This window comes from Mobula hypostoma, chromosome 4 (genome assembly GCF_963921235.1).
Source record: "Mobula hypostoma chromosome 4, sMobHyp1.1, whole genome shotgun sequence".
Lineage (NCBI taxonomy): Eukaryota > Metazoa > Chordata > Chondrichthyes > Myliobatiformes > Myliobatidae > Mobula > Mobula hypostoma.
The window spans coordinates 36,047,451-36,075,112 of NC_086100.1; the positions used below are offsets into that span (position 1 = coordinate 36,047,451).

The 27,662-nt window shown below is 41.3% G+C and overlaps 1 protein-coding gene across 1 annotated transcript in view; it reads left to right on the top strand.

Moving 5' to 3' along the window:
* Positions 1-2,898: 2,898 nt before the first annotated feature.
* The window catches only part of LOC134345927 (putative uncharacterized protein DDB_G0282133), an 87,584-nt gene continuing 62,820 nt past the window's right edge, over positions 2,899-27,662 (top strand). The window contains exons 1-2 of the mRNA XM_063047279.1: positions 2,899-3,003; positions 25,419-25,438. Coding sequence (XP_062903349.1) covers positions 2,899-3,003; positions 25,419-25,438 — 125 coding nt within the window. The remainder of the gene's footprint in view (positions 3,004-25,418; positions 25,439-27,662) is intronic.

Sequence of the window (27,662 nt, forward strand, 5' to 3'; positions counted from 1 at the left end):
GCAAATAGAACCACTAGGTGGAATATTTTGTCAAGAAATACTGATATACACTCAAGGAATTCATACATCCGATTTTACCTATGCTGTGGCAGGAAGAAGAGGGCAGAGAACAGAAGTGATTTTGACAAAGGATTAGAGGAGTGGTTTGTAACCCCTCTTGCCAGATGTGATCGGATGCCAGCAGTAAGATGTGAGATGGGGACTAGGAAATTGGATGGCAGTGGTGTGGATAGGGGAGGAGAGGAGGGAATAGGGAAGGTATTGGGGCAAATCAGATGGTCAGAGCCAGGCCTGGGTTATTATCAGGTTTGGTGATGCACCTGAATCACGACAGGGTAAAAGACTGTTGTGGGAACAGGAGCAAGATCAAAGGGCATTGGGATTGTGTGGTTGGAGCAAAGCAAACAATGACCATAAGATCCATGATATATAGTTGACTCATTTGGGAGGAATATTTGCCTGTCACTAAAAATTGGCTCTTTGCATCTGGACCAAGTTTTGTCCAAATTTCCCTGTAGTGCTCTAAAAGGATTGTTAAATACCCACTGAACTGACCCAACAATGGTAGCTGGGCTGCAAGGCAACTTGTGTACAGAAAAAAAACAGGCAAAATCCAGTAGCTCAAATGACCCTGAGATAGACATTGTGTTTCACTTCCAATGGCGAGAGCAGTATCATGCAGATGAGTTTCTATTCAATAGTTTTGAATTTATCAGTTACAGAAGATCCACATCTTACCAGTACAATGATCGTTGGCTACTGTGAAGCCAGGAAAACATCTGCACATGTAGCTTCCAACCGTGTTAATGCAGAGTTGTTGACAATTATGTGTGTTTCTTGCACATTCATCAATGTCTGGAAAGAAACAGCCAATCATTTAGTCATTAGGCCATACATTGTCACATTTCATCAAGCTTTAAACACACCATTATCCACCACAGTGAATCAAGTTCTTCTCTATGGTGACTACGAATTTCATTGTTGTCCACCTTCAAAATACTAACAACATTACAGAGCTTGACTAAGTGGATGGGAATGTGGAAGTTGCAGTAAAGATAATGATAGCCTGGGGAAGTTTTGGTCAAGTGAGACCACCAGAGATACCTCTGCTTACTACAGACAAGATAGATTGTGGCAGTGTGTACTCAAACCAAATGAGTGAGGCCTCTGGAGTGAGACTTTTCCAAAAAGCTCTTGTTCTGTATTTGATATTTCAATAATATTTGAGTAATCTCGTATAATATTGTTTAAGTGGTATTGTTCATTCAAATAATTAATTACCGGTTATATATCAAAATGCGTTAACTGCATACGTCATCATCACACTACCACTTGATATGTGCATACCTCGCTTGAAGTAAACAAAGTATATGCATACCTTTGGACTCCTGTGAGATCGTTGAATTAGTTCAATGTTTTGAAGTTACAAACCATAATGTTAGTGACGAGGTATTTTTAAAATGAACTCGAAATGGCTACTGACCTGTTAAAACGGAGCTAAACGATCAAACTAACAAAAAAACACACAGAGTAAAATGCCCAGTCCGACATGTGCAGCAAGATGGTCAGGTTTTAAGCAAAAAGCAGCGTATCACATATCCTTCAGAAGGGAAGACATGATTGAGTTTTTTTAAGCCAGAAAGCGGAAGAATTCATGGGTTCAAAAGAGTGAGTATTGAAAGTCAGCGTGCATAAAATTGCATCATCTAAACAAACAGAAACCAGACTGGCCAAAGAATTGTGTTACTATTGTTGGAGGGGCTCGCATACACCAAACAAATGTAGATTTAAAGAACAAACTTGCTGAAAATGCTACAATGCAGCAAGTCGAGCAGACAAAAACCAATGGGCTGCTCAGAGAAGAGAAAAAGCTAGAAAGTCAAGTGCCCGTTTCACAAAGAGCACTAATCTGCCCACTGTCAATGAAAAACCTGATAATGATGAAAGTGACACAGGATTGTGTACTCTTAGGTTTGCAATTTGGAAATTAACAATAGACAGTTAATTAACTTGCGCCAGAAGTGAAAGGCAAAATAATTAAAATGGATTCAGACTCTAGTTCAGCTGCTTCAGTCATTCCACAAGGTGAGTTTGAATGGCATTTTGAAGATACCAAATTGAAGCCTGCAGATATTCAACCAAGAGCTTGTACTGGAGAAAAGATAACTCCTGTGGAATGACCTCTGTAACAGTGAAATACAACAACCAACCAACTACATTGAGATTGTATGAAGTATATGGTAAGACAGAAGGACCAGCATTGTGGGGTGTGATTGGTTGAGATAATTACAACTCGATTGGAGTTCCATCCACCATTTGCATGCCACGTCCCCAGCGATGAAGCAAAATGAAAGCAAACAGCTGAATGATGCCACAGAAGTGTTCAAGGGTGGCACTGGAAAACTCAAACATATCATAGGTAGGATAGTGTAAAATGAAAATACCGCATCATAGTTTTGCAAATCGGATCTGGTTTCTTATATCATCCAGGATAAAGTAGCCAGTGAGCTGGATTGCATGGAAGCTGAAGGAATTCTTTCCAAAGTTGAGGGGATCTCTGGTCAACACCAATGGTCCCAGTAGCCAAAAAGAATGGGTCTATCAGGATCTGTGATGAATTTAAGGCTACCATCAACCCAATACTGAAAGCAGAACAATACCCTCCGCCCAGGATAGTGGATATGTTTGCAAACCTTCTGGAGGAAAACACTTCAGCAAAGTGTACTAATTTGCAGATGGAGATGGAAGAAACATCCAAAGGGTTTCTCACCATAAACTGTCACAAAAGGCTTTATCGCTATAATTGGCTTATCTTCGGAGTGGTATCTACACCTGCACTCTGGCAGAAATCTGTGGACCAGGTGCTACAAGGCCGCCCTGGCACTCAGTGTTACCAGGATGGTGTCATTGTTACCCAGCGAGCATGACAAGGAGCATCTCCAAAACCTCAACACAGTGTTAAAGAGATTGGAAAATTATGGCTCAGAACATGATGCGACGAGCGTGAGTTCTTTAAACCAAGCATCACTTACTGTGGTCACACAGTACTGATGCACAAGAATTAAATAGTGTGCGAGAAAAATTCAAGCAGTGGTGGGTGACCCAAGACCAAAGGACACGGACAGGCTATTATGCCCACAATGTTGTGGTGAGCCAGATAAAAAGCAAATCAAAAACACCCAAACACTAATCTCTCCTACCTATACCATGTCCATATCCCCCTATCTTCTTTACATCCATGTACCTATCCAAGCATCATTTTAAAGCCTGTAATGCATTTGCCGCTACCACCACAGGCAACACATTCCAGGCATCCACAACTCTCTGAGTAAAAAACTTACCCCTCACATCCCTCTTGAACTTACCCGCTCTCACATTCAATACATGCCCTCTGGTATTAGACATTTCAACCTTAGGAAACAGATACTCCCTGTTTCCTCTGTCAATGCCTCTCATAATCTTGTTAACCTCTATCAGATCTCCCTTCAGCCACCACTGCTCCGAATAAAATAACCCAAGTTTACCCAGCCTCTGATAATAGCACGTGCCCTCTAAACCAGGCAAGGTCCTGGTAAACCTTTTCTGCACCACCTCCAGAGCTTCAGCACCCTTCCTATAATGGGGTGACCAGAACCGTATGCAACTCTCCAGATCTGGCCTAACTAGAGATCTATAAAGTTGCAACATAACTTCTTGACTTTTGAACTCAATGCTTCAACTAATAAAAGCAAGTATTCCATAAGCCTTCCTAACCACCTTAGCCACTTTCAAGGAGCTATGAACTTGGACCCCAAGATCTCTCTGCTCAACAACACTGTTGAGGATCTTGTCCTTAACAGTGCACTGTCACCTTGTTTTTGTCCTAGCAAGGTGCAATATCTCACATTTATCTGGGTTAAACTCCATCTGCCATTTCTCAGCCCATACCTGCAACTGATCTATATTGTGCTGTATTCTTTGCCAATCTTCTACTCTATCCACAGCTCCACCAATCTTGGTTTCATCTGCAAACTTATCAATCTATATTTTCATCCAGGTCATTTATCTACATCACAAACAGCAGAGGTCCCAGCTCAGTTTGCTGTGGAACTAATGACAGACCTCCAGCTCGAATAGGTCCCTTCAACAACTACCTTCTGTCTTCTATGCGCAAGCCTGTTCTGAATCTAAACAGCCAATTCGCCGCAGATCCCATGTATCTTAAGCTTCTGGATTAGCCTCTCATAAGCGACATTGTCAAATGCCTTATTTAAATCTATATAGACAACATCTGCTGCTCGACCCTCATCAATCTCTCTCGTCACCTTGTCAAAAACTTCAAGTTGGTAAGGCATAACGTGCCATGCACAAAGCCATGCTGCCTCTCCCTATTTAGACCATGGGTTTCCAAATGCTCATATATCCTCCTCCAAAGAATTCTCTCCAACAATTTCTCTAACAACTGACATGAGACTCATTGGTATATAGTTCCCAGGGATTTCCCTTGTTTCCTTCTTAAACAGATGTACAACATTAACCACTTGCCAGTCCTCCTGGACATCGCCTGTGGCTAGAGAGGATTTGAAGATACTGGTCAAGGGCTTAACAATCTTATCTCTTGCCTCCTTCAATCACCTGGGCTAAATTCCATCAGGCTCTCAGGACTTATCCACCTTAGTAGTCATTAGGAGGCCCAACTCTTCCCCCTCCTTGACCTATAAATGTCTTAACTTAATTATACCCTCAGCACTGATCTCCAAATCCTTTCCCTTGGTCAATACTGAAGCAGAGCACTCAATAAGTACTGTATCAGGTTTCTGCCAAACTTGGCTACTGTGCTCCACCCCTTGAACTCTTTACTACTGATCGGGAAGAAGTGGCAACAAACAAAGCAGTGTGACACGGCTTTCCAAAAGGTAAAGGAACTAGTGATATCAGGCACTGTACTGACAGATTATGATCCACTTCACCTCACAATTTAGGTGCAGTCTTGTCATATGTTATGAGTGAGAGAAGTGAACGCCACCTAGCCTTTGCATCACATTCATTACCACTACAGAGAAAAAAATACACACAGATTGATAGAGGGACCTTGAGTCTGGTTTGGGGTGTAAAACATTTCAACCAGTACATGTATGGGAGGGGGTTTACCCTCATACTGATCATCAGCCACTAGTATCCATTTTCAATCCACAGAAGGGTGTTCCACTAACAGCATAAATGCAGAGATGGGCTCTGTTTCTTGGAGGACACAATTACAAGATCAAATTCAAGAGGACAACTAATCATAGAAATGCTGATAGATTGTCTCATTTACCTTTAGAAAAGAAAGTACCAGAAAATTTTACTGAAAAAGACACCCCTCTTGATTAGTTTGCCCTAATGCAAGTTGAAAATCTCTCTATTATGACAGAGATCAGATCATAAAGGGAGCAATAGAAGGATAAATAAGAGGATACTCCAGTGAACTAAATGCAACTTCCCAAGATCAGGATGCACAAACGAGGAGAAGGTAAAGGAGGAAAGAGCTGGAGAGAAAGCATGTGAATGAGAAGAGAATGGTGTGAGAGAGAGAAGGAATATAAGAAGGAAAAATAAAGGGAACAAAGTAGATCCAGAGAGAAAAAAAGGAGAAGAAAGGTGTCCAGGGCTGTCAGAACAATTACCTGCAGTCTCATATTGAACTCATCCTGCCACCACGGAGAACACCCCAGAACCTAAGATTGTTTAACTGGCCAAACAGAATGATCTGGATTGTCAAGAAAGACGTTATACCACAAAAGAAAGAAATCCTCAACAATGATTAAATCTTTAGGCCTGAATTGGACAATTTAAATTTTACTAAGCTGTGAATGCCTGTATATAGGTAGTTGTATTATATAATCTACCGTGTTTATAGTCGAGATGCATTCTACCTTGAGTTGGAGTTTATAGCCAAGTAGGGAGCAGTGTTGTGTATTTGATACTTCAATAATATTTGAGTAATCTTGTATATATATTGTTTAATGAAGTATTCTTATTCGTTTAAATAATTAATGATGGGTTATACGTAAAAATACATTAATTGCATAACTCACCACGCTACTGCATGATACGTGCGTGCTTTGCTTAAAGTAAAGACGAAGCCAAACTCACATTACCGGACTCCCCACGCCTTCCCTTGAATTAGTTTAATGTTTTGAAGTTACAAAACAACAGGTTTTTCTGAGGCATAATGTCCCTTTACACAATAGGGGGTACAGACGAAATAACAGAAGAATGCGAAATATACCCAAAAACTAAGGTTCTATGGTCTTTACTACATCAAAATATCATCAGTTGCCTGCTCGAAGTGTCAATTGAGTTTTAACAACTCTATTGTCCTTACTAACTTCAAAATATCATTGGATATCCGCTCGAAGTTTCAATTGACTTTTAACAACTCTATTGAGAATGACGATTGCTCTTGAGAGTAAGGAATTCAAACGAATACAATTGACAATGATAAATATCTATAACTGAGGCTAATTCTGTATAAAAATAGCAGTTTTCTGCTCAGACATCAGAACAGTGTGATGCCGTCCTCCTTGTGCACAAGAACATTTTTTTTAAATGCAAGAGTGCGTGTGTTGTGGGCCCAGTTATTTTCGTTATTTTATTTTACCATCAGTGATGACAGTTACTTCGACAGGGAGTATGAGTTATAAAGTTGATATTTACCCAAACGTTCTATAATATTTCCACTTATATTTATTAAGAACAGGGACATTGGGAAATTTCCAGTTAGGAATTACAAAACAGAAAGCATTTTGTGTGTGTTGCTCTGGATTTCCAGACTCTGCAGGAACTTGTGTTTATAAAACTTAGTTTAACTTCCTTTGAACACTGATATACAACAATAATTTCTATGCGGTCTGCAGTGAAACCATCTCTGCTTTGGAAGGCCGTGGAATATAATAATGAATCCTCACTTATTCATTAGTTTGACAAAACATTGTTGCATGAACAAGCAAGAAGCTTGAAGAACTCAGAGTGGGTCAGGCAGCCTCCGGACTGATGAAAGGTCTCAACTTGAAACATAGCTGTCCACTAACACTACTAATGCTGCCTGACATGCTGAGTTCCTTCACTTTCCTGTTTGTTGCTCCCGATTCCAATATCTACAGTCTCTCGTGTCTCTCTTGGTGAATGAAGCCTTGCAAATTGTACAGGCCGGTGAGAACCACTGGATGGAGTACTTGCCTAGAAACTCAGGTGCACTGTCATTTATACCATTCACTGGTACGTTGGCATATTACTCGAGTGAATGAACGGGGAAGGTGGTCAAATGGGGGAAGGGTGAGGGGGGGGAATGATGAAAGAAGCTATCTTCCCCTCTCACCTATCACGTGCCAGGACTTGCTCCATCCCTTCTGCCCACATTTCTATACTAGCTATCTCCCCACTTTCTTTCCATTCTTGATGAAGGGTCTCAAACTGAACCATGTCCCTCCATGGATGCTGATTGACCTGCAGAGCTCCTCCAGCATTTTGTATGCTGTACCGATTTCCAGCACCTGTGGTCTTTCTTGTTTCTCCAAGAGCTTCATGAGGCATGCCAGGAGTCATACATACCCCATGTAGTAAACTACGGACTTATCCTTTGTTCCAGTTTTCTGATGAAATATCATTGGTCTCAAACATTAATTTTGTTCCTCTGAGTGCTACACAGAGCAGAAGAATAAGGCAGCGCCAGTATTTTCTTAAAAGCTCAAGGTGGTTTGGTTTGCCACCAGATACTCTAACAAACTTCCAAAGACACACTTTTGAAAGCATCCTAACATCATGCCTAGTACGACAAGAACTGCAGAGCTGTGGACACTGCAGGCACAGGCCTCCCACACCATTGACAGGGACGCCGATGGAAGAAGTTTGCAACCAGAATCACCTTCATCCGGGTCATGTTCTCTTCTCACTAACCATGTTCCAACAATAGGACACAAAGGTCCACCTCTTGTCCTTAACTGTGTCATTTCATGTGCACAAGGTCTTGCTTTGACATAGTCTATTTTTAGTTTTACATCGTGGTATAATTTTATGTACAGTATAACTCATGTATGATTTATGCTGTCTGTACCAACGTGTTTAGGATGTTGTGGCAAGCAAGTTATTTGTCATACTGTACTTTACAGTAATTTAGCATGTAACAATAGACTTGACTTGTTTATAAAAGATAAAAGGTTAGTTTGTTTTGTTTTTAATTTTTTGTTTTGCTCAGCAGAACAAAACTTTCAATTTCCAGGTACATTTACATTTCTTCCCCTCACAGATATCAGCTATCAGAACACTTCCATCGAAGTATAGACATCATCACCACATCCTATACAAAAGCCCTTATTAGTATAACAGACAGGTTTACATCTACGTATTGTAGAAAAGGTTGCCATGTTATATGAAAACTATTTGTTTTTGAGTGTACCATACATGTTGACTACTTGCAATTAATTAAAGAAGAAAACTTAAGACAAAAATTTACAACTGAAGTAAGGAATAGATTTCAAAGTCTAGAAATAGAATCTGTTGAAGATGATAGCAATCATGTAGAAATGAAATTTAACTCTCTAAAGGATGCCTTGGTAGAATCAGCAAATTCAGTGATTCCTAAAAAATAAAAAAGCACAAAGAATAAATGGATGACAGATGAAATCAAAAACCTAATGGAAGAAAGGAGACGGAAGAAAGCAAATGCTATAGAACATAAGTCCCTAGATAAAAAAGTTAAAAGCTTATGTCAAAAAGCCAAAGAAGAATGGTTAAACCAGGAATGTGAGCAAATAGAAAGAATCCCTATTACTGATCCAAAAAGGTTACTTCAACAAATCAAGAATATCACTGGTAAAAAGCTCCCCTGTTCTTCAGGTGGATCTTTGAAAGCAAAGGACGGTACCATTATCATGAAAAAGATGAGATTATGAACAGATGGACGGAGTATATTCAGGAATTGTTTGAAGACAATCGAGGCGAAAAGCCAGAAATTAAGATAAGCATTGAAGGTCCAAGTATTCTAAAATCTGAAGTTCGTAATGCAATAAATAAGATGAAGAAAGGAAAGGCAGCAGGTCCTGATGAATTAAAAATAGAACAAATTATTGCCCTTGAAGATTATGGAATAGAAAAACTTACTGATTTAATCAATGACATTTATGAGACTGGAATAATACCAATATCCTGGCATTCATAGCAAGAGGATTCGAGTACAAGAGCAGGGAGGTACTACTGCAGTTGTACAAGGCCTTGGTGAGACCACACCTGGAGTATTGTGTGCAGTTTTGGTCCCCTAATCTGAGGAAAGACATCCTTGCCATAGAGGGAGTACAAAGAAGGTTCACCAGATTGATTCCTGGGATGGCAGGACTTTCATATGATGAAAGACTGGATCGACTAGGCTTATACTCGTTGGAATTTAGAAGATTGAGGGGGGATCTTATTGAAACATATAAAATCCTAAAGAGATTGGACAGACTAGATGCAGGAAGATTGTTCCCGATGTTGGGGAAGTCCAGAACGAAGAGTCACAGTTTGAGGATAAAGGGGAAGGCTTTTAGGACCGAGATTAGGAAAACTTCTTCACAGAGAGAGTGGTGAATCTGTGGAATTCTCTGCCACAGGAAACAGTTGAGGCCAGTTCATTGGCTATATTTAAGAGGGAGTTAGATATGGCCCTTGTGGCTAAAGGGATCGGGGGTATGGAGGGAAGGCTGGTACAGGGTTCTGAGTTGAATGATCGGCCATGATCATACTGAATGGCGGTGCAGGCTGGAAGGGCCAAATAGCCTACTCCTGCACCTATTTTCTATGTTTCTATGTTTTTAAGAGATGAAAAAAATCAGTTTTGGTTTTTTAGCGTTGGAAATAGTTACATTCCGACACGTCTCATTAGCGGGACAGAAGCACAGTCGCATTGTTTATTCCAGGGACCAGCTGCTTGCGCTATTGCCGGCCGGTTTAGTGAGCAGAGCGGCAGACACCCCTGCTGAAATCTGGAGGAAAACACACAGAGGATGCAGAGGGGGATCACAAAGTCGAGGAAAGAGGACCGGGTCGAGACAACAGAGACTTATGGAGAAGATGAGTTCAGTGGGTAATAAAATGGATGAGTTCATGGCGCTAGCCAGGCATCAGAGAACATTTCGGGAGTGCAATGTTATGTGTTTCACTGGAACAGGGCTGCACAAGGACATACCCGATCAAAACTTTTCCATGGACGGCTCCCAGATCGTTCGGGCTGACCGGAAGTGCACTGAGAGCGGTAAGCGTAAAGGAATTGGGTGCTTACTGTTCTGGTTAACAACAGATGGTGCAATCCGGGTCATATTGCGATCGAGGAACTTGTTTGTAGACCGGATGTTGAACTTTTTACTGTTGGACTTCGGCCATATTCCACCGAGATTCAACACTGGGTGGCACGGGAGGTCGTTCCTGCAAAAATGGATCTACCTATCAATCGCAAAAAGACAGAATGTATGGTGATATCCAAAAAGAAGGACTATTCTATCTGCAGGCTGAGAATAAATGAGAAAGACATAAAACAAGTACAGAACTTTTGCTACTTAGGAAGCTGGGTGACATCAGATGGCAGGTGTGACAAAGACATCAAAAGAAGAATAGGGATGGCAAAAGACACCTTTATGAGAATGAAGAGTATACTAACCAATACCAAACTAGGTGTGACAACCTGCCTCAGAGTACTGAAATGTTACGTTTATCCAGTTATGTTATATGGCTCAGAATGTTGGACAATATCTAGTAACATGAGGAAACGAATTGTAGCAGCAGAGATGTGGTTTTTGAGGAGAATGCAAAGAATATCATGGATGAAACGATTATCTAACGAGGATGTCATGAACAGAGCAAACACAAAAAGAGAAATAATGTATGAGATCATGAAAAGGCAATGTAGCTTCATTGGACATGTGATTAGGAAAGAGGAGTTAGAATGCATGGTAATTACGGAAAAGATTGAAGGGAAGAAAGCAAGAGGAAGACAAAGACAAATGATGATGGAGACAGCAGCCAGAGAATTGGAAATGAACACCAATGAATTGATCCACTTTACCCGAAACAGGAGTGTGTGGGCCATGGCAGTCAAAGCTCAAACTGCACATGGCACCTGATGATGATGATGATGATGACATGTTAAAAAGTCCAAAGGAATGTATTTCATGATTAATTTACACCAACCAGAAAGTCCAGGGGCCTTATTGGATATCCAACAAAGTAAAATGTTCTTCCTCACACAAAAAGTCAGGATATTAAAAAGTTTTTTCTGATGTGCATTAATAATATGACTGCTGGGTAGGCCTAAGAGAAAAGACACTGGGTCCAGAAAAGATTAGTTTTATTTGTCACACATACATCGAAACATTGAGTGAAATGCATTCTTTGCGTCAAGTCAAATCACCAAGGATTATGCTGGGCAGCCCACAACAGTCGCCATTCTTCCATCACCAAGATAGCGTACCCATGACACACCAACCATAACCATATGTCTTTGGAGTGTGGGAGGAAACAGGAGCACCTGGAGGAAACCCACATGGCCAAAAGGAGAGCAGACAAATTCCTTACAAGCAGTGGTGGGAATTGAACCCCAACAGAGTCAGAGAACACTGCAGCACAGAGAAAGGCCTTTCAGCCCATCTAGTCCACACCAGAATTTAAACCTGCCTGGCCCCATCGATCTGCACCTGGACCTTAGCTCTTCATTCACTTGCCATCCATGTATCTCTCCAAACTTGTCGTAAACATTGAAATAAAACCTGCATCCGTCACTTCCACTGGCAGCTTGTTTCACACTCCCTCACCATGCTCTGGGTGGCAAGGTGCTCCCTCATGCTCCCCTTAAACATTTTACCTTTCACCTTAACTCATGTCCTCCAGTTCCAATCTCACCAGACCTCAATGGAAAAAGCCTGCTTGCATTTACCCTATCTATACCCCTCATAATTTTCCATAATCTCCCCTCAATCCTTTATGTTCTAGGGAATGAAGTCCTAACCTATTTAACCTTTCCCAATAACTTGAGGTCCTCAAGACCCAACAACATTCTTGTAAGTTTTCTCTGCACTCTTTCAATCTTATTTACATTTTCTCACAGGTAGATGACCAAAAACTGCAGGCAATACTCCAAATTAGGTTTTATACAACTTCAACATAACATCCTGTAGACAATACTTTGATTTATGAAGGTCAGTATGCCAAAAGCTCTTTTACAATCCTATTTGTCTGTGATGCCACTTTCAAGGAATCATGGATCTGTGTTCCCAGATCCGTCTATTCCTTCACACTCCTAATTGTCTTACCGCTCACTGTCTAAGTCCTACTCTGGTTGGTTCTCCCAAACTATAACATCTTACACTTGTCGCATTAAATTCCATTTGCTATTTTTCAGCCTAGATTTCCAGCTGGTCCAGATCTGGCTGCAAGCTTTGATTGTCTTCCTCACTGTCCACTGCACCCTTAATCTTGGTATCATCTGCTGATCCAGTTTACCACATTATCATCCAGATTGGTAATGTAGATGACAAAGAACAAAGGACCCAGCACTGATCCCTGCAGCACACCACTAGTCACAGATCTCCAGTCAGAGAGGGAACTTCTTACAACCACTCTCTGTATTCTCCTGTGAAGCCAATGGGTAATCTAATTTACTACCTCACTTTGAATGGCAAGTGACTGAACGTTCTTGACCAACCTCCTGCGCAGGACCTTGTCAAAGGCCTTGCTAAAGTCCATGTAGCCAACATACATTGCCTTGTCTTCATCAACAGTTCTGGTAACATCCTCAAAAAAACTGTATGTGTCATGGTCCGGTCCGTGAAGTCCGTATTCCAGTTCACAGTCCGGTCCATCGACCCTTGCTCCACGTTTTCCTGTCTACCCTATTTCTGTTCTTGTGGAGCTCTAATTGAGGCAGCCAATGCTCATTGGGGCTGGCTGCATAAATAACTTCAGAGACCAGGGTGTGGCTGTTGGATTGTTCTTGTCCTTACTCCTTGTATCCCTTCCCCGCCTTCTGTTTCCTGGCCTGAAGCCCTGCCTTGTCTTGCCGGTAACTCTCGCCTCACCTGAAGTTCTGTCTTGCCTTGCATTGCCTGAAGTCTTGCCTTGTCTTGCTGTTTTGTCCTGGAGCCACCCCATACCTAGCTCCCTTCCAGTCCCTTGCCTCCGCTGGGTAAGTCAGACTGTCTTGCCGTTACCCTGCGGTTGGTTCTGTCCCTTCCTGTCCTTAGCCTCCGTCAGGTAAGTCAGGCCATATTGCCGTTACCTACAGTTGGTTCTGTCCCTTCCTAACCCTTGCCTCCATCAGGTATGCCAGGCCGTCTTGTCGTTACCTGTGGTTCGTTGTTCGTTCTGTCCCTTCCTGTCCCTTGCCTCCGTCGGGTGGAGTTCCACGCCCTGCCCAGGAGAAGCCTCCAGCCTCTTGTCTCCAGCCAAGCCGCTAGCCTCCTGCCTCCTGCCAAGCCTCGCCTCAAGTCTCTAGCCTCTAGCCTCAAGCCTGAAGACTCCAGCCTCCTGCCTCCTGCCAAGCCTCGCCTCTAGCCTCTAGCCTCAAGCCTGAAGACTCCAGCCTCGTCCTACCTGCCAGCCAAGCCTCATCCTTGTCTAGTTCTGGGGTAGAAGCCAGAGGCAAGACCTAGGTACTGGGTCCTTGTCCATCCAGTCTCTGGCTTGGAGTCCAAGCCCGGGCTCCTAGCTCTCTTGTTCAGTCCTGTTCTGGGTTCCCGGTTTTTGTGTCCATGTCCTTGCCCTCACCCTGTATCCTAGTCCTGTCCCTAGTAGTTCAGTGTCTGTGTCTTGCACTTGCATCCGTTCCCAGCCACCTCCCTATGACAGTATGATTGGTTACACATAACCTACCACACACAAAGCCATATTGACTATCTCTAATCCATTCAAATACTCATATATCTGGTCTGTTAGAATACCTTCCAATAACTTACCCACTTCTGATTTCAGGCTCACTGACCTATAATTTCCTGGCTTGTTCTTAGAACTTTTCTTAAACAATGGAACATTAGCTATCCTCCAATCCTCCAGCACTTCACCCACGACCAAAGCTGTTTTAAATATCTCTGCTAGGGCCCCTGCAGTTTCTGTACTAGTTTCCCACAGGGTCTAAGGGAGCACCTTGTCGGGCCATAGGGATTTATCCACTCTAATTTTCCTCAAGACACCAAACACCTCTTCTTCTGTAATCTGTATAGGGCCCATGACCTCATTGCTGCAAATTCTCACATCTATAGACTCTGTGTCCAACTCCCCAGTAGATACAGATGCAAAGAATGAGTAGATCACCTCTCTGATCTACCATAGGACTAATTTTGTCCCTTTCTATCCTTTTGCTCAAAGTTCAAAGTAAAATTCATTATCAGAGTACTTACTTGTCACCGCACACAACCCTGAGATTCTTTTTCCTGCAGGCATACTTAGCAATCCTACAGAACAATAACTGTAAACAGGATCAATGAACAACAAACTTTGCAATTTCAAATATAAATAAATAGCAATAAATAACAAGAGCATGAAATAATAAAATAAAAAGTCCTAAAGGTGAGATGACTAGTTGAGGGAAGTGCAGAACTGGAATGAGTGAAGTTATCCTCTTTTGTTCAGGAGCCTGATGGTTGAGGAGTGGTAACTGTTCTTGAATCTGGTGGTGCCAGTCCTGAGGCACTTGTACCTTCTACCTGATGGCTGCAGCGAGAAAAAAGCATGGCCTAGTTGGTGAGGATCTTTGATAATGGATGATGCTTTTCTACGACATTTCATGTAGCTTTGCTCATGGTTGGGAGGGTTTTACCCGTGATGTGCTGGCCCAAATCCACTACCCACTGTAGGATTTCCCGCTCAAAGGCATTGGTGTTCCCATACCAGGCCGTAATGCAGCCAGTCAGCACACTTTCCACCATGCATCTATAGAAGTCTGTCAAGGTTTTTGATAACATACCAAATCTCTGCAGATTCTTGAGGAAGTTGAGGTGCTGTCCTGTTTTCTTTGTAATTATATTTATATGATGAGTGGGAGGATACTGAGGAATGTTGTAGAACAAAGGGATCTGAGTATACAGATCTAAAATTCCTTGAAAGTGGTGTCACAGGTGGATAGGGTTGTAAAGAAAGCTTTTAGCACATTAGCCTTCATAAATCAATGTATTCTGTACAGGAGTTGGGATGATATGTATAAGACATTGATGAGGCCTAATTTGGAATATTGTGTGCAGTTTTGATCACTTGCCTACAGGAGAGATATAAAGAGGATTGAAAGAGTGCAGAGAAAATTTGCAAGGATGTTGTCAGGACTTGAGGACCAGAGTTATATTGAAGGATTGAATAAGTTACAGAGAGAATGAAGGAGGATGGTGATGAGAGAGATAAAAAGAATCAGTCACGATGGAATGGCAGAGCAGACTCTGTGGGCCAAATGGCCTCATTCTCCTTCCTTGTCCTATGGTCTTATGGCCTTATCAGAGATTATTATGTACTTTGCATTATAGAGACATGGCTCACACCCATACTCAAGATTCAGTACTCCTGCCCAAGGGCTTCACAATCCACCACATGAATCAGACAGAAGTGTCAGGTAGAGGCAGAGATGGCAGCATGATTAGCTCATCATGGTACATAGATGTGGCAGTTCTGCCCTGTCCTGCTCCCTGAGCTGAAACATCTGGCAGTCATGTGTCATCCAGTCTACCTTGGCAGTTATCCTGGTTGCAGTGTACATTCCACCTTCGCCAAGCTGGCACTCGAGGAGCTGAACATTGTGATCAAAGTTACAAGACAGTGCACCCGAATATCTTCCTGATCATTGCAGAGGAATTCAACCAGACAAGCTTGAAGAATTCCCTCGCAATAAATCTAAAATTACAGATTGGCCTGGTAATGCGAGTCCAGTAAATGTGTGGCCATCCTTACCAATGTTTTTTGCTTTCATTTCCAGTGCATAAAAATATCAAATTCCACAACTAGAAAGGTAGAATTTGAAGTCAGGTCTGTGGAATGTTAGTCCAGGCCTCATGGTTATCAAGATGGTACTTTAATCATTGCACCAGCACTTTACTGGAATTCCTGGGTTCACGGAAAGATTCACTAAATTCCTAGGCTGAAGGTGTAACGTATCATTGGCCCGGATTTCTGATTAAACCCTGTTCCATATATGAATTACGGTTTTAATTACTTGATCATTTTAATTTATGAATTTAATGATTATTTTAATTTATTAATCAGTTGTTTTGCCTCATTTGTTATTTATTCAATAAAGCAACATTCATATTTTCTTAAGAAAAGCAGGAATTGCCAGATATACTCAGTAGGTCAAGCAGCATCTATGGAGAAAGACTTCTCTGAGGATCATCACCTTGTCGTGGCTTGTGAGTACCTGAGATCCCTAGAGCAATCCCTAGAGGAGTTTAGCAATCTGGTGCTAGTCCATGAGCCAGGACCCCAAATTTGGGCCACCGGTACCGTCTGGGGGGGAATAATTCTTATAGTGATTTTTGGCAAGGTATAGTGCTGGAAAATATGTGATAGCATTGCAGCGGTGGTAGCTTTCCCTTTGGGCAGATCCCTGTGGACCAGGCTATCGAAGCCACAGTGAACAAAGGCACACAGACTCCTAGAGGCACATCACAATTCAGCCTGAACGCTGGAGCTATCAAGCGTTACTACATAACAGCTGAGCACTGCAGTGCATTCCTGGGACAGTTAAGGGAGCTGGTGCAAGGCAACAAGTCAGAGCTTTGTCATGCGGAGCTACAGCGGCCAAGAATCCAGAAAGATGAGGAAGCAATTTCAGCAGTGGTTAGCCTCATACATGAATGGGTCAAACCATTTGCAGAGAAGCGGGACCTCATTAGCATCTCTACGGCAAAGGCAGCCCTCAAGGACATTGCCTCCGACCTGATGAAGGCACATGAGATTGTTGAGCAATGCTATGCAACCTTCAAGGATGAGAGACTGGAGGAAGACCCACCAGCAAAGAAATTCCATGACCCAATGAAAACCAACAAGCTGAAAACATTCAGTGATATGTGTAAGAAGAGAGAAGTGAAATCAAATGGGAGGGCAATCATCTTGAAAGCAGACAGATCTTTATTTGGACGCATCATAGTGATGGCACAAGGGCGCAGTCTATGTATGGAGGATATCCTTTCTCATCCCCTTGGACCATTGCCCTGGGCCCTGTCCACACCAGAATAATTGCTGAGAAAGACAAATAAAGCTACTTTAGCCACAACCTTGCAGAAAAATGTAGCAGTAGAAGAGCAACTCCCAGGAAACTCTGCTACAGTGGTTGATGGAATGAATTTGGTCTAAAGAGTGAAAGGTGATCAAGTTACTTTCAGAGATGTTGCCACAACAATTCTGGGTATGGCTCTGAGGGAAGGCAATCAGAGTAGCAGAATAGATGTTGTGTTCAACACATACAAGGAGAACTCTATCAACAATAGTGAAAGATCTCTACAGGGTGAAGAGACTGGTCATGAGTTGCAAGGTATCACAGGCACACAGATGGTGAGGCAGTGGAGGAGCTTCCTGACCAAAGTCAGTATCAAAATAGTCTCATTAGCTTCATAGTCCATGAATGGAGGAAGGCGGAGTACAGAGCAAAGCTACAGGAGAAGATTCTGTATGCAACTGTGAATGACAAGTGTTATAGAATCACATCTCAAGACAGTGAGGAGGTGTCAGCTCTTCAGTGTCAACAAGAAGAAGCAGATGGTCACCTACTTCTCCATGCTGCCCATGCCACAAGAGAGGGATACCAATCTGTAGTGATCTGCTCAGAAGACACAGATATCTTTATCATGTCTTTAGCATTTTGTGACAAGATTGAGGCCCCATTGTTCCAGAAGTGTGGCTCTAGAACCCGTACAAGGCTTGTAGACATTAGGAAAGTTGCTGCCACTGTTGGCATGGAGTTTTGTAGGGCTCTCATTGGGTTGCACGTATATACAGGATGTGACACTGTAAGTGCTTTTGCAGGCAAAGAGAAGCCAAGTGACCTAAAACATCTGACCAGCAACAGGGAAACTCGGGACACATTCTTAGAGTTGGGTCAGGAATGGGACCTCTCCCCAGAACTGATGGACAAACTGGAGGCATTTACATGTCTCCTGTGTGCCCCAAAAGCATCGACCACCAAGGTCAATGAGCTCAGGTATCACCTTTTCTGTGCCAAAAAAGGTGAAATCGAAAGTCATCAACTCCCACCATGCAAGGACTGCTTAACAAAACATGCACTGCGAGCCAACTACCAGGCTGGTATATGGAGAAGATGTTTGGAGAAGGACCCACAAGTGCCAAGCCCTGTTGGCAGAGGATGGAAGATGGAGAGAGAAGAGGAAGCTGAACAGTTGGTGGTGCACTGGATGGAAGGCCAGCCAGCACCCAATGACGTCCTGGATCTACTGGCCTGTAACTGTCCAAAAAAATGTTCACTCCCAAGATGTATGTGTGTTGCAAATGGCCTCAGGTGTATTCACGTGTGTAGACTAGCTGACTGTGAGAACTAGGCATCCACCTCAGAGCGTGTGGAAAGTTCAGATGAAGATGTGGAAGACGTGGAAGACTTGAAAAATTATTAAGATTATTAATAGGTTATGAAAGTATGGAAAGCAATCTTTGATTAAATATATTCATTTTACAACCAAATGGAGCCTAGATTATGGTCGTGTGGAACCCCACATTTGAGTTATTGTACTGTAATTCTATATGCTATGACAAAAGCTTAAGGCTGTTTTGATTTGATACAACAATATGGAAAATATCATGACATTGATAAAACTCCAGAAATCTCTCCAAATTAGGTTTTATACCTTTTGGGGAGCGGGGTAACATTTTCTGCTGTGCTGATGTTAATATGGAATATGTACAAAAAACGATTACTTATTTGAAGTAATAAAGCTACCACTGGTGCAATGCTATCGCATATTTTCTAACTCTTGAGATGTATACCTTGCCAAAAATCACTATGAGCATTATTCCCCTCAGATGGTACCGACCAACCCTACTGGCTCACGGACTATCCAGACAAAGAGCAATCCAACCAAGACCTCAGCAGTGGAGCTGGCAGAAGATAATGACACATCACAACAGCAGTGAAGGCAGAGGAAGGCTGCAGCTGTAAGGGATCCCCTGTCCTCTTGCATTCCATGCCAGTGAACCCCAACCCCGATCTGTCAAGGACCATGTGGTGGCTGCCCATGAAACAGTCTCCCAATGTTAAACCAAGTCATGTAGAGGTGTTCTTCATTAAGGGAATCCATCCTTCCATCCCAGATTACAACCACTTGGAGAACATCATACTCGACTCACGTGAATGCACTATTACTACTACTACAGAGCAAGAAAGAATGTTTCAAGTGATTGGTCTGATTTTTATTTCACATTTCCAGCATCTGTATTTTTTTTTCCTTTTTTCATTACATTTTCCATCTCTGAGCCAGAAACACTGGCCTGGTTTAAAATACAAAATACATTCTTCTCATTATCTTTTGAAACCTGTCATATGCTCCTTCCATTTGCTGCTTTTACTCAGATAATGATTAATAAGACTAAATGACTATATGACAGGGGAAAGTCCTTAGAGAAACATAAATAAGTAAAGGCGTAGAAGATTGCTTTGTATGTATTTATAAAGAAGACATAATAAATACATATCAGCTGATATTTGAAGTACAACACAGTCCTATCTCCTCAATTCGTCGCTTAGATCTTTCTATGTAACAGCAAAAGATTTGAATAAACCCTTTAAGAAGCAACCTTTTCTTTACCCCTAATAATGGCAGCCAGTGGAAGAAATTTTTGTGTGCTCATCATTCTGTGCCAGGTAAGATTTTTGTTGGTTCAGTTCAGAAGTTTACTATGTTATTGTTGTTTTTACCATTGCCTTAAACTCTAAGTTCAGTAACGCTTATTTATATTTCAATGTTAAATTCCATCTATTTTCTAATTTTTTTAATGTAAGCATTCTGATATGATTTATGTTTAATAGTTTATTTTTGGTTTATTTATAATGACACAAAAGGAGACTATTTGGCTCACTGAGTGGGAGGGCAATCTCACTAGTCCTGTTACCTCTCTTCATTTCCCTCCACCTCACTGCCTATTCTCTCTCAAAAGACAATCAGCACCCTGTTCATTTTGTTTTGCTATTATCCTATGGTGAGGGGTAATTTTATAGTAGCTAGCATACTCATCAGAACTTTATTGTATGGGTCACGAAATGGGAGCTTCTCGGAAAAAAAAACTTATGCAGTCACAGGGAGAACGTGCCATCTCCACACAGACTCCACTTAAGGTTGAGATCCAACTGAGGTATCGGGAAATCCAAGGCAATGCTCTATTTGCTGCACCATTTCTTCCTTGGAGGTGTTTAAATGAAACTGGTTATTTTTTATTCTTAGATCAAAATTCAATTGATTCGTTCAACTATAGCATATAACAGTACTTTCAGAATTAGTATGGTCAGGTGAAAAATTTGTTAATTTTATTCAGAGATGCAGCCTGGTTACAGACACCCCCAGCCCAATGAGCCTGCTAATACACCCATGAGACCAATTAACCCAATAACCCGTACATTTTTGGAAAGTGGGAGGAAACTGGAGCACCTCGAAGGAGCCCAGAGAGAATATACTAGCTCCGTACAAAGAGTGGCGGGAATTCAAACTCAGTCACTAGCACTATGAAAGTGCTATACTAATCACTTACTAAGGGGTACTAAGGGGTATATGGGGTGTCAGGGAGGGGTAGCACCTCTGGTGGGGGAACATGTCGCGTCCTTTTCAAGGTGGTTAGTCCACCTTTGGTCCCCACTTGGCACTCAGCTCTCACCTGTGGCTCCCTGTAGCTGTTTGCATGCGACAGCGGCCACACCCCGGGCAACAGCTTCGACAAGCCGGCTAACCCAGGTGAGGGTAGCCGACGGGTCTCAAACCCTCGGTGTGATAGGGAATTGTCTATCCCAGCATGTGAAGACAGACTCCGGTGGATTGAGCCGACGAGACCAATGAAAGGTCCAACGGTCAAGAAGGTCTCTGCAAGCGTCGTGGAACGTGTAGAGCAGGACAAGACACAGAAGACGTCCTGGTCATCCACTGCGCCTAGTCCCATCTCCAGCCGTCTAGACTCTGTCTTGCCACTGGATCCAGATGGGAATTGGGACGAGAGAGTGAGGCTGACGCTGTGCAACTCTCGCTCACTTAAATCCAAATCACGCGCTAATCTCGACACCATCATTATGGTGTCGAGGTCCTCATCAACGTCAACGATGGACGAACAACAACAACACATACTAATCACTATGCCAGATCTGAAGGGCGTGGTTCTGTACTGTAGTGCTCTATGACTCTATTGGATCAATAACCATCTTTCCATAAGGTGTGGATGTGCTGTCCATATACAATAATTCACCACAATGTTTTGGGAATCAGTTTGTCAGAGGCAGACTGCAGACATTAGGGTGGAAACTTTCAAAGGCTCCCATTGCAGTGGAGTTCCCCGCAGCGCAAGCAGTGGATGATAGGAAATAAACCAACTAACAAGGGCACCCATTTTCCTGTACTGTGATGGGGCAAGTCTGGGTGCCCGCACTGCTGCTGCTTTGGTAAGTGCTGGTGGGACAAATAAACATAAGAAGCACTATCACTGACTACTATTAAAAATGTTTCCTTCTATATACCCCGTAAATTCTAAAAAAGAAATCAAATGGAGTCACCGCTTATTGATTTGTATTTGGAATCTCACTTCATAATCTAAACTTTGATACACAACTCTACCAATATCCTGTTCTGTGGTTCCAAAAACTGTACAGAGTTCCACAGGCTTTGTACAACCACAATTTTATACCCATATCATGGTCATTGCCTTTGGGATTATATTTTACAGCAGACCATGACATTTTAATTGGAAAGCAAATAAAAAGCTGCGGATACTGAAAACCTGAAATGAAATGAGAAGATGGTAGAGAGGTTCAGCAGATGAGGGATATAGTAATAGTACTGAAGGTCAAGGAGAGGTGGTTGGGTCCGCTTGACAGACATGGCCAGTTCCTCGCACGTATGTGGTTTGAACATGGCCATTGTCAGCCCAAACCTGAATGTTACCTCGATCTTGCCTTATGTTACTTAAAACAAGCTCCCTGTTCCCACAAAGGGGTTTGGATCTGTAATATTAATTATGTTTTTATTTCATAAATGCTGCAGTTTTCTTTTACTTTTATGACTAGTAGATATTTGTTTATTTCTTTTAGAAAGTACCAGAAACAATCACGTCAGCTGAACATGCAGGCATTCACTCTCCATCCACCTCTTGCACTATCTGCAACTTAAAACATGATTGAATTTTCACTAATGAAAATACAGGTTATTGCTCTTTCTCCATGGTTGCAGACTGCTCTGCCGCATTACCTCATTTTATTACACTGTAGTTTAGTGACCCATGTACAATAAGTAATGAATAATAAGAATTGATTGGAACCACATTTCCTAGCTATTCAGCTTCTGAAAAAAATTGCACCCACCTCTCTATTACAGATGATCCCACACTTCCCTGAAATGAAATGTGTTTCCATTCAATGAGGTCATTCACACTTTGGCAAATTTGAAAATAACTAGCTCACCGTTAAGTTATTGGTTTCATTAAAAAAAAGTAGCAAATCGATAAAGTCCCAGCATATATTCTTTGGGATGTGGCTAATTGCTTACTTCCATTCAAATTACTGCAAAATTTCAAAAGGATGTATTTTTTGAGATAGTTTTTAGAGCATCCCTATCTCTTTTAACAGATTTGCAATGCATCACCAGACATTACTGGACCAGTTGATTCCAAGAATACAAGACAAAAGGCTAACATGAATTCTACTCTTCATCCTCAACGTCCTCTTCCATCAATATTTTTACAAAGTCCATTAAATACAGCAACAGATAAAACAATGAGAGTAGAAAGAAGAAATGGCCAGCATCAATCCACAGTACACATAGTGGAAATAAAGAAGGATAGTAAAAATGAGGAAAATAGTGCTGCTTTAACTTCAGAATTAAGCCCAAAGACCTTTGGATTGTCCAAATCCATACCATTGGAAAAAGCATCAACAACTCATTCAAAATTGCAAAAAGGAAGACAACGAGGGTTGGAAAATCAGACAATGCCCCCACTAATTAGAACATTGCTAAAAGATCTCAAGTTGAAGAATGTAAGATCAAGGACAAGTAAGCAAAGTTCAAATAACATGTCTGAGGGCAATATGTTTTCTTTAAATTTACAAGAAGATAATCAGTTGATAGAAAAGTCTTCAGTGAATGCACATCTTCATCCTATGACAGGAAGAATTGTGCAAAACAAAAAGCAGGCAATAATGAATACGACTTTGCATTCAATAACTGAAAGAACACAACAGCAGGGAAGCGAGATGTCAGAGGAAAAGCCTACTGGAACAGAAGTTGCACCACTGAGAGAAAACCAGATGATACTCAATACAAACCTTTCCACATCACAGAAGACTACACTGCGAGCTAAAGAGGCACCACAAAAAGCAACAATCCTAAAAAAACTTGCAACCACACAGTCAGAGAAACACATCACATTGTACACAACAATGATGACAAATTGGACCACTATGTTGTGGACAAAGAAAACCACAGTGAATACAACTTCCACAACAGCAAAAATAGTTGGGAATAATCTGACAACTATGAATTCAATATTATCAACAAATTGGGCAAGTAAGTGGTCAATTAACGAAACCTCAGCAAATTCGACATTCTTGACAACAGCAACCACACCACTCTGGAATAACCTTACTACAATGACTTCAACATTCCTGACAACAAGAACAACACCATCCTGGAATAATCTTACTACAATGAATTCAACATTCCCAACATCAAGAACAACCACTCTCTGGAATAGTCTCACTACAATGATTTCAACATTCCCAACAACGAGTACAACAACACTCTTGAAGAATCTAACAACAGTGAATCCAATATTCCCAACTACAGATTCAACAACCACACTCTGGAATAATCTTACTACAATGAATCCAACATCCCCGACAACAAGAACCACCACACTCTGGAATAATCTTACTACAATGAATCCAACATCCCCGACAACAAGAACCACCACACTCTGGAATAATCTTGCGACAATGAACTCAACATTCCTGACAACAAGAACAACCACGCTCTGGAATAACCTTACTACAATGAATTCAACATTCCCGACAACAAGAACAACCACTCTCTGGAATAGTCTCACTACAATTAATTCAACATTCCCGACAACAAGAACAACCACACTCTGGTATAACCTCACAACAGTGAATTCACTCCCAACAAACTGGACAAGTTCTATGTGGGTTAGCCAATCCACAATCAATTTAACTTTCCCAACAAGAGGGACAACGTTTTGGGATAACCATACCACAACATTCCTTCCCATTGAAAAAACTTCATCTTGGGACAATTTGACTTCATCTGTTACCTATACAACATCAGCCAGTACTACAAAGCAGCAGTCTGTACCATTATCAACACCAGAAGGTACAGATAGTGAATCTCATTTGGAGATGAAGTGGTTCTCATGTTTATTTTTCCTACGTGTTATCTCACATTCAAATATTACTTCTTTTTCCAAGGTTGTGCTCTTTCTTTTAGCTTCTAATGGTCTTTGCGGGGGGTGGGGGGGGTAATAAAATAATAGATTTTTGTTGTAAATTATCGCTATGCATTGAACTATGAAATCAAGTATCTCTTATGCTTTCAAAGAAAATTTAAATGTTTGTGTATGTTTGGAAGTCATTCATCCTCTAAGTATTGTGGACAAACTCTTCCTATATCCCTCTTTTTAAGTGGCTCAGAATGTCAAGAGTAAAGGGGAAGTTCTTAAGTGTACTGGGTTTTAACAGTGGTGTGTTGATAACTTGTCTTGTTGCCCACCCATTTTACCCATTTTTGCTCTTCGTAGGCTGTTTTGCCTTTCTAAATCTGGATCAAACATATGGAGTCAACGGGTCAATGGAATCTCCCAGTGGATGTTTTGGATGGCAGATACCACCAAGAAAAATCCAGGCCATAGTTTTACAAAGAAGCCCAATGCATGCTCCAACAGTTCATGCATATACAGTAGAATACATTTTTAAAACAGCATATGAGATACTTGCATTCATTGTTCAATGCATAGCATACAGGAATGAGAAAATTTTTTGTAGGATTGTTACACAGTCACAGGACTATGTGTTATTGCGGTTGCTAAAGACAGAAATTATTTATGAGGACGTTGCATAAGAAGAAATACCAATAAGAAGAGATCATATGACACCTCAAGTTGACTTTACCATTTAATAAGATTTGACTGCCTGTCCTCAGATAAATTTTCTTCCTTGATCCCCATGACACTTGACTCCTATAATCTGACAGAATATTGATGTTAGCCTTAGGTATGTTCATGTAGTTAACCTCAAAAGCTCTCTGTGTGCATATTTCCAGAAATTCATGACTGTCTGAGTAAAGAAATTCTACTTACTATTTTTTAAAGGTTGGCTCCTCATTCGAAAATTACATTCTTTGTTCTGTACACTCCATAGGAATCAATGTGCTCTCAGCTGTTACTCTGTCAAACATCCTCAGAATTTTATGTTTCAATATGATCACTTCTCCTTCTTCTAAAAGCTAATGAATGTAAGTTAATTATCCGCCATAGGCTATCCTTCCATCCCAGGATTCATTTCAAAGAGTCTCCTGTACACTCTCTCCAATAAGACATGTCTCTCCTTAAGCAGGCAACGTTAAATGGCACAGGAGTTATGATCCCATCAATGGTCTGAGCAGTTGTAGCAAGAACTCCCTTCCCTTTTTTTTTTGCTATCACCCTCTTTCAATAAAGACAAATGTTTCTTTTGCCTTCCTAGCTAATGGTTGTATTTTTGTTGAGGCCCATGCTTCAATCCCACTTGTTATAGTGGGATATAGCCTGCCTGAAGATGACAATTTGATCACTATAACTTTTATTTAGACCCATACATTTATATTACCCACAACAAACTCTAATTTTCTATGGGAATCTATTATTAGCTACCTTATCTACCGCTTTTTAAAAATCCTAATAGATTTTGTATTATATGCCCTGCTAATTAAATCTTCAAAGAATTCAACATGGTCATGCTTCCATAAAACTATGAAGACACTGTCTAATGATATACTTTTCTTGGAGTCCTGCTGTATGCAATTTAATTTGATTTAAGCTGTTTAACCATGACAGAGGTTAGGCTAACCAATGAATAGTCTCTTGTTTTCCATTACACTACATCCTTGAATTGGTGCAGCAATCCACCAGAAACTCTCTAGACTGTTGGAAATTTCTAAACATCACATCAACTACCTCCTAATTTCTGATCAAGGGTTGTTGATCTGAAGCATTAACTTTGTTTCCCTTCACAGATGCTGACTCTTTTGTTGAGCATTTCCTGCACTTTATCTGATTTATTCAGAGATATAGCAAGGAATAGGCCCTTCAGCCAAATGATTCACAACACTTAGTGAATTTATTTCAGATTTCATCCCAGTACTTTGTTTTCTTTTTTTTTCAGATTTTCACCATCTGCAATTCTTTACATTTCAATTCACATCCCCTCTTTCTCACCCATATTTTGACAATCCTAATGTAGGTCATCAGGTTCTGGGATTTGCAGCCTTTTATTTCATTGGCTTATCTCATAGTTTTTCTTCCGTCAGAGTGATGATTTTAACTCCTTCCTTCCCTTGAGCTTCCCTACTTTCCTCGACATTGGGGTTCATTCATGCTTTGCATTGTGAAGAGAGATTAGAAAATATTTGCTCAAAGTCTTTACCTTAGGTTCCTTTATTACTTAATCAACTTGATCTTCCAAGGAACCAAACTTTACTTTAATTGCTTTATTCTAGTAGGAGCACTAACTGCTGGGTTCTATACTTGCTCACTTATTCTCAAAGTATGTTTTACCTCCTTTATTGGCCATGCAGCCTTGTTGGTTTGTAATATTTTCCTAATTTTCTGCCCTACCTCCAATCCTTTACTTCAATCCTTTTTATTTAACTATGGATGGAACATTCTTCTTGTAGCGTTATTTTCTCATTATAATCTTTTTTTAAATATTTACCATGATTGCTATGAGGAACCGCCCTTTGAACTCACTGTCTGAAAGGAAGAAACCCTCATCATACCTAAATGGAAGTTGGCTGTGCACTTAAAGAGCTGTGACCTGGTTGCTTCACAGCCTGGTATAGAAACACCAATGTCCAGGAAGAGAAAAGTCCATAAAAATTAGCAGATACAGCCAAGTCCTTCACAGGCAAAGCCCTCCCCACCATTGAGCACATCTACACGGAGCGCTGCCACAAGAAAGCAGCATCTATCATCGAGGACCCCCACTGTGCAGGCCATGGTTTCTTCTCACTGCTGCCATTAAGCTGGAGGTACAGGAGCTTTAGTTCCCACACCATCATGTTCAAGAATAGTCATTACCCTACAACCATCAGGCTCCTGAGCCAGTGAGGATAACTTCACTCACCTCAACTCTGAACTGATTCCACAACCAATGGATGGACTTTCAAGCGCTGTAAAACTTAGTATTACTTATTTATTTTATTTGCACAGTTTGTTTTTTTTTGCACATTGGCTGTTTG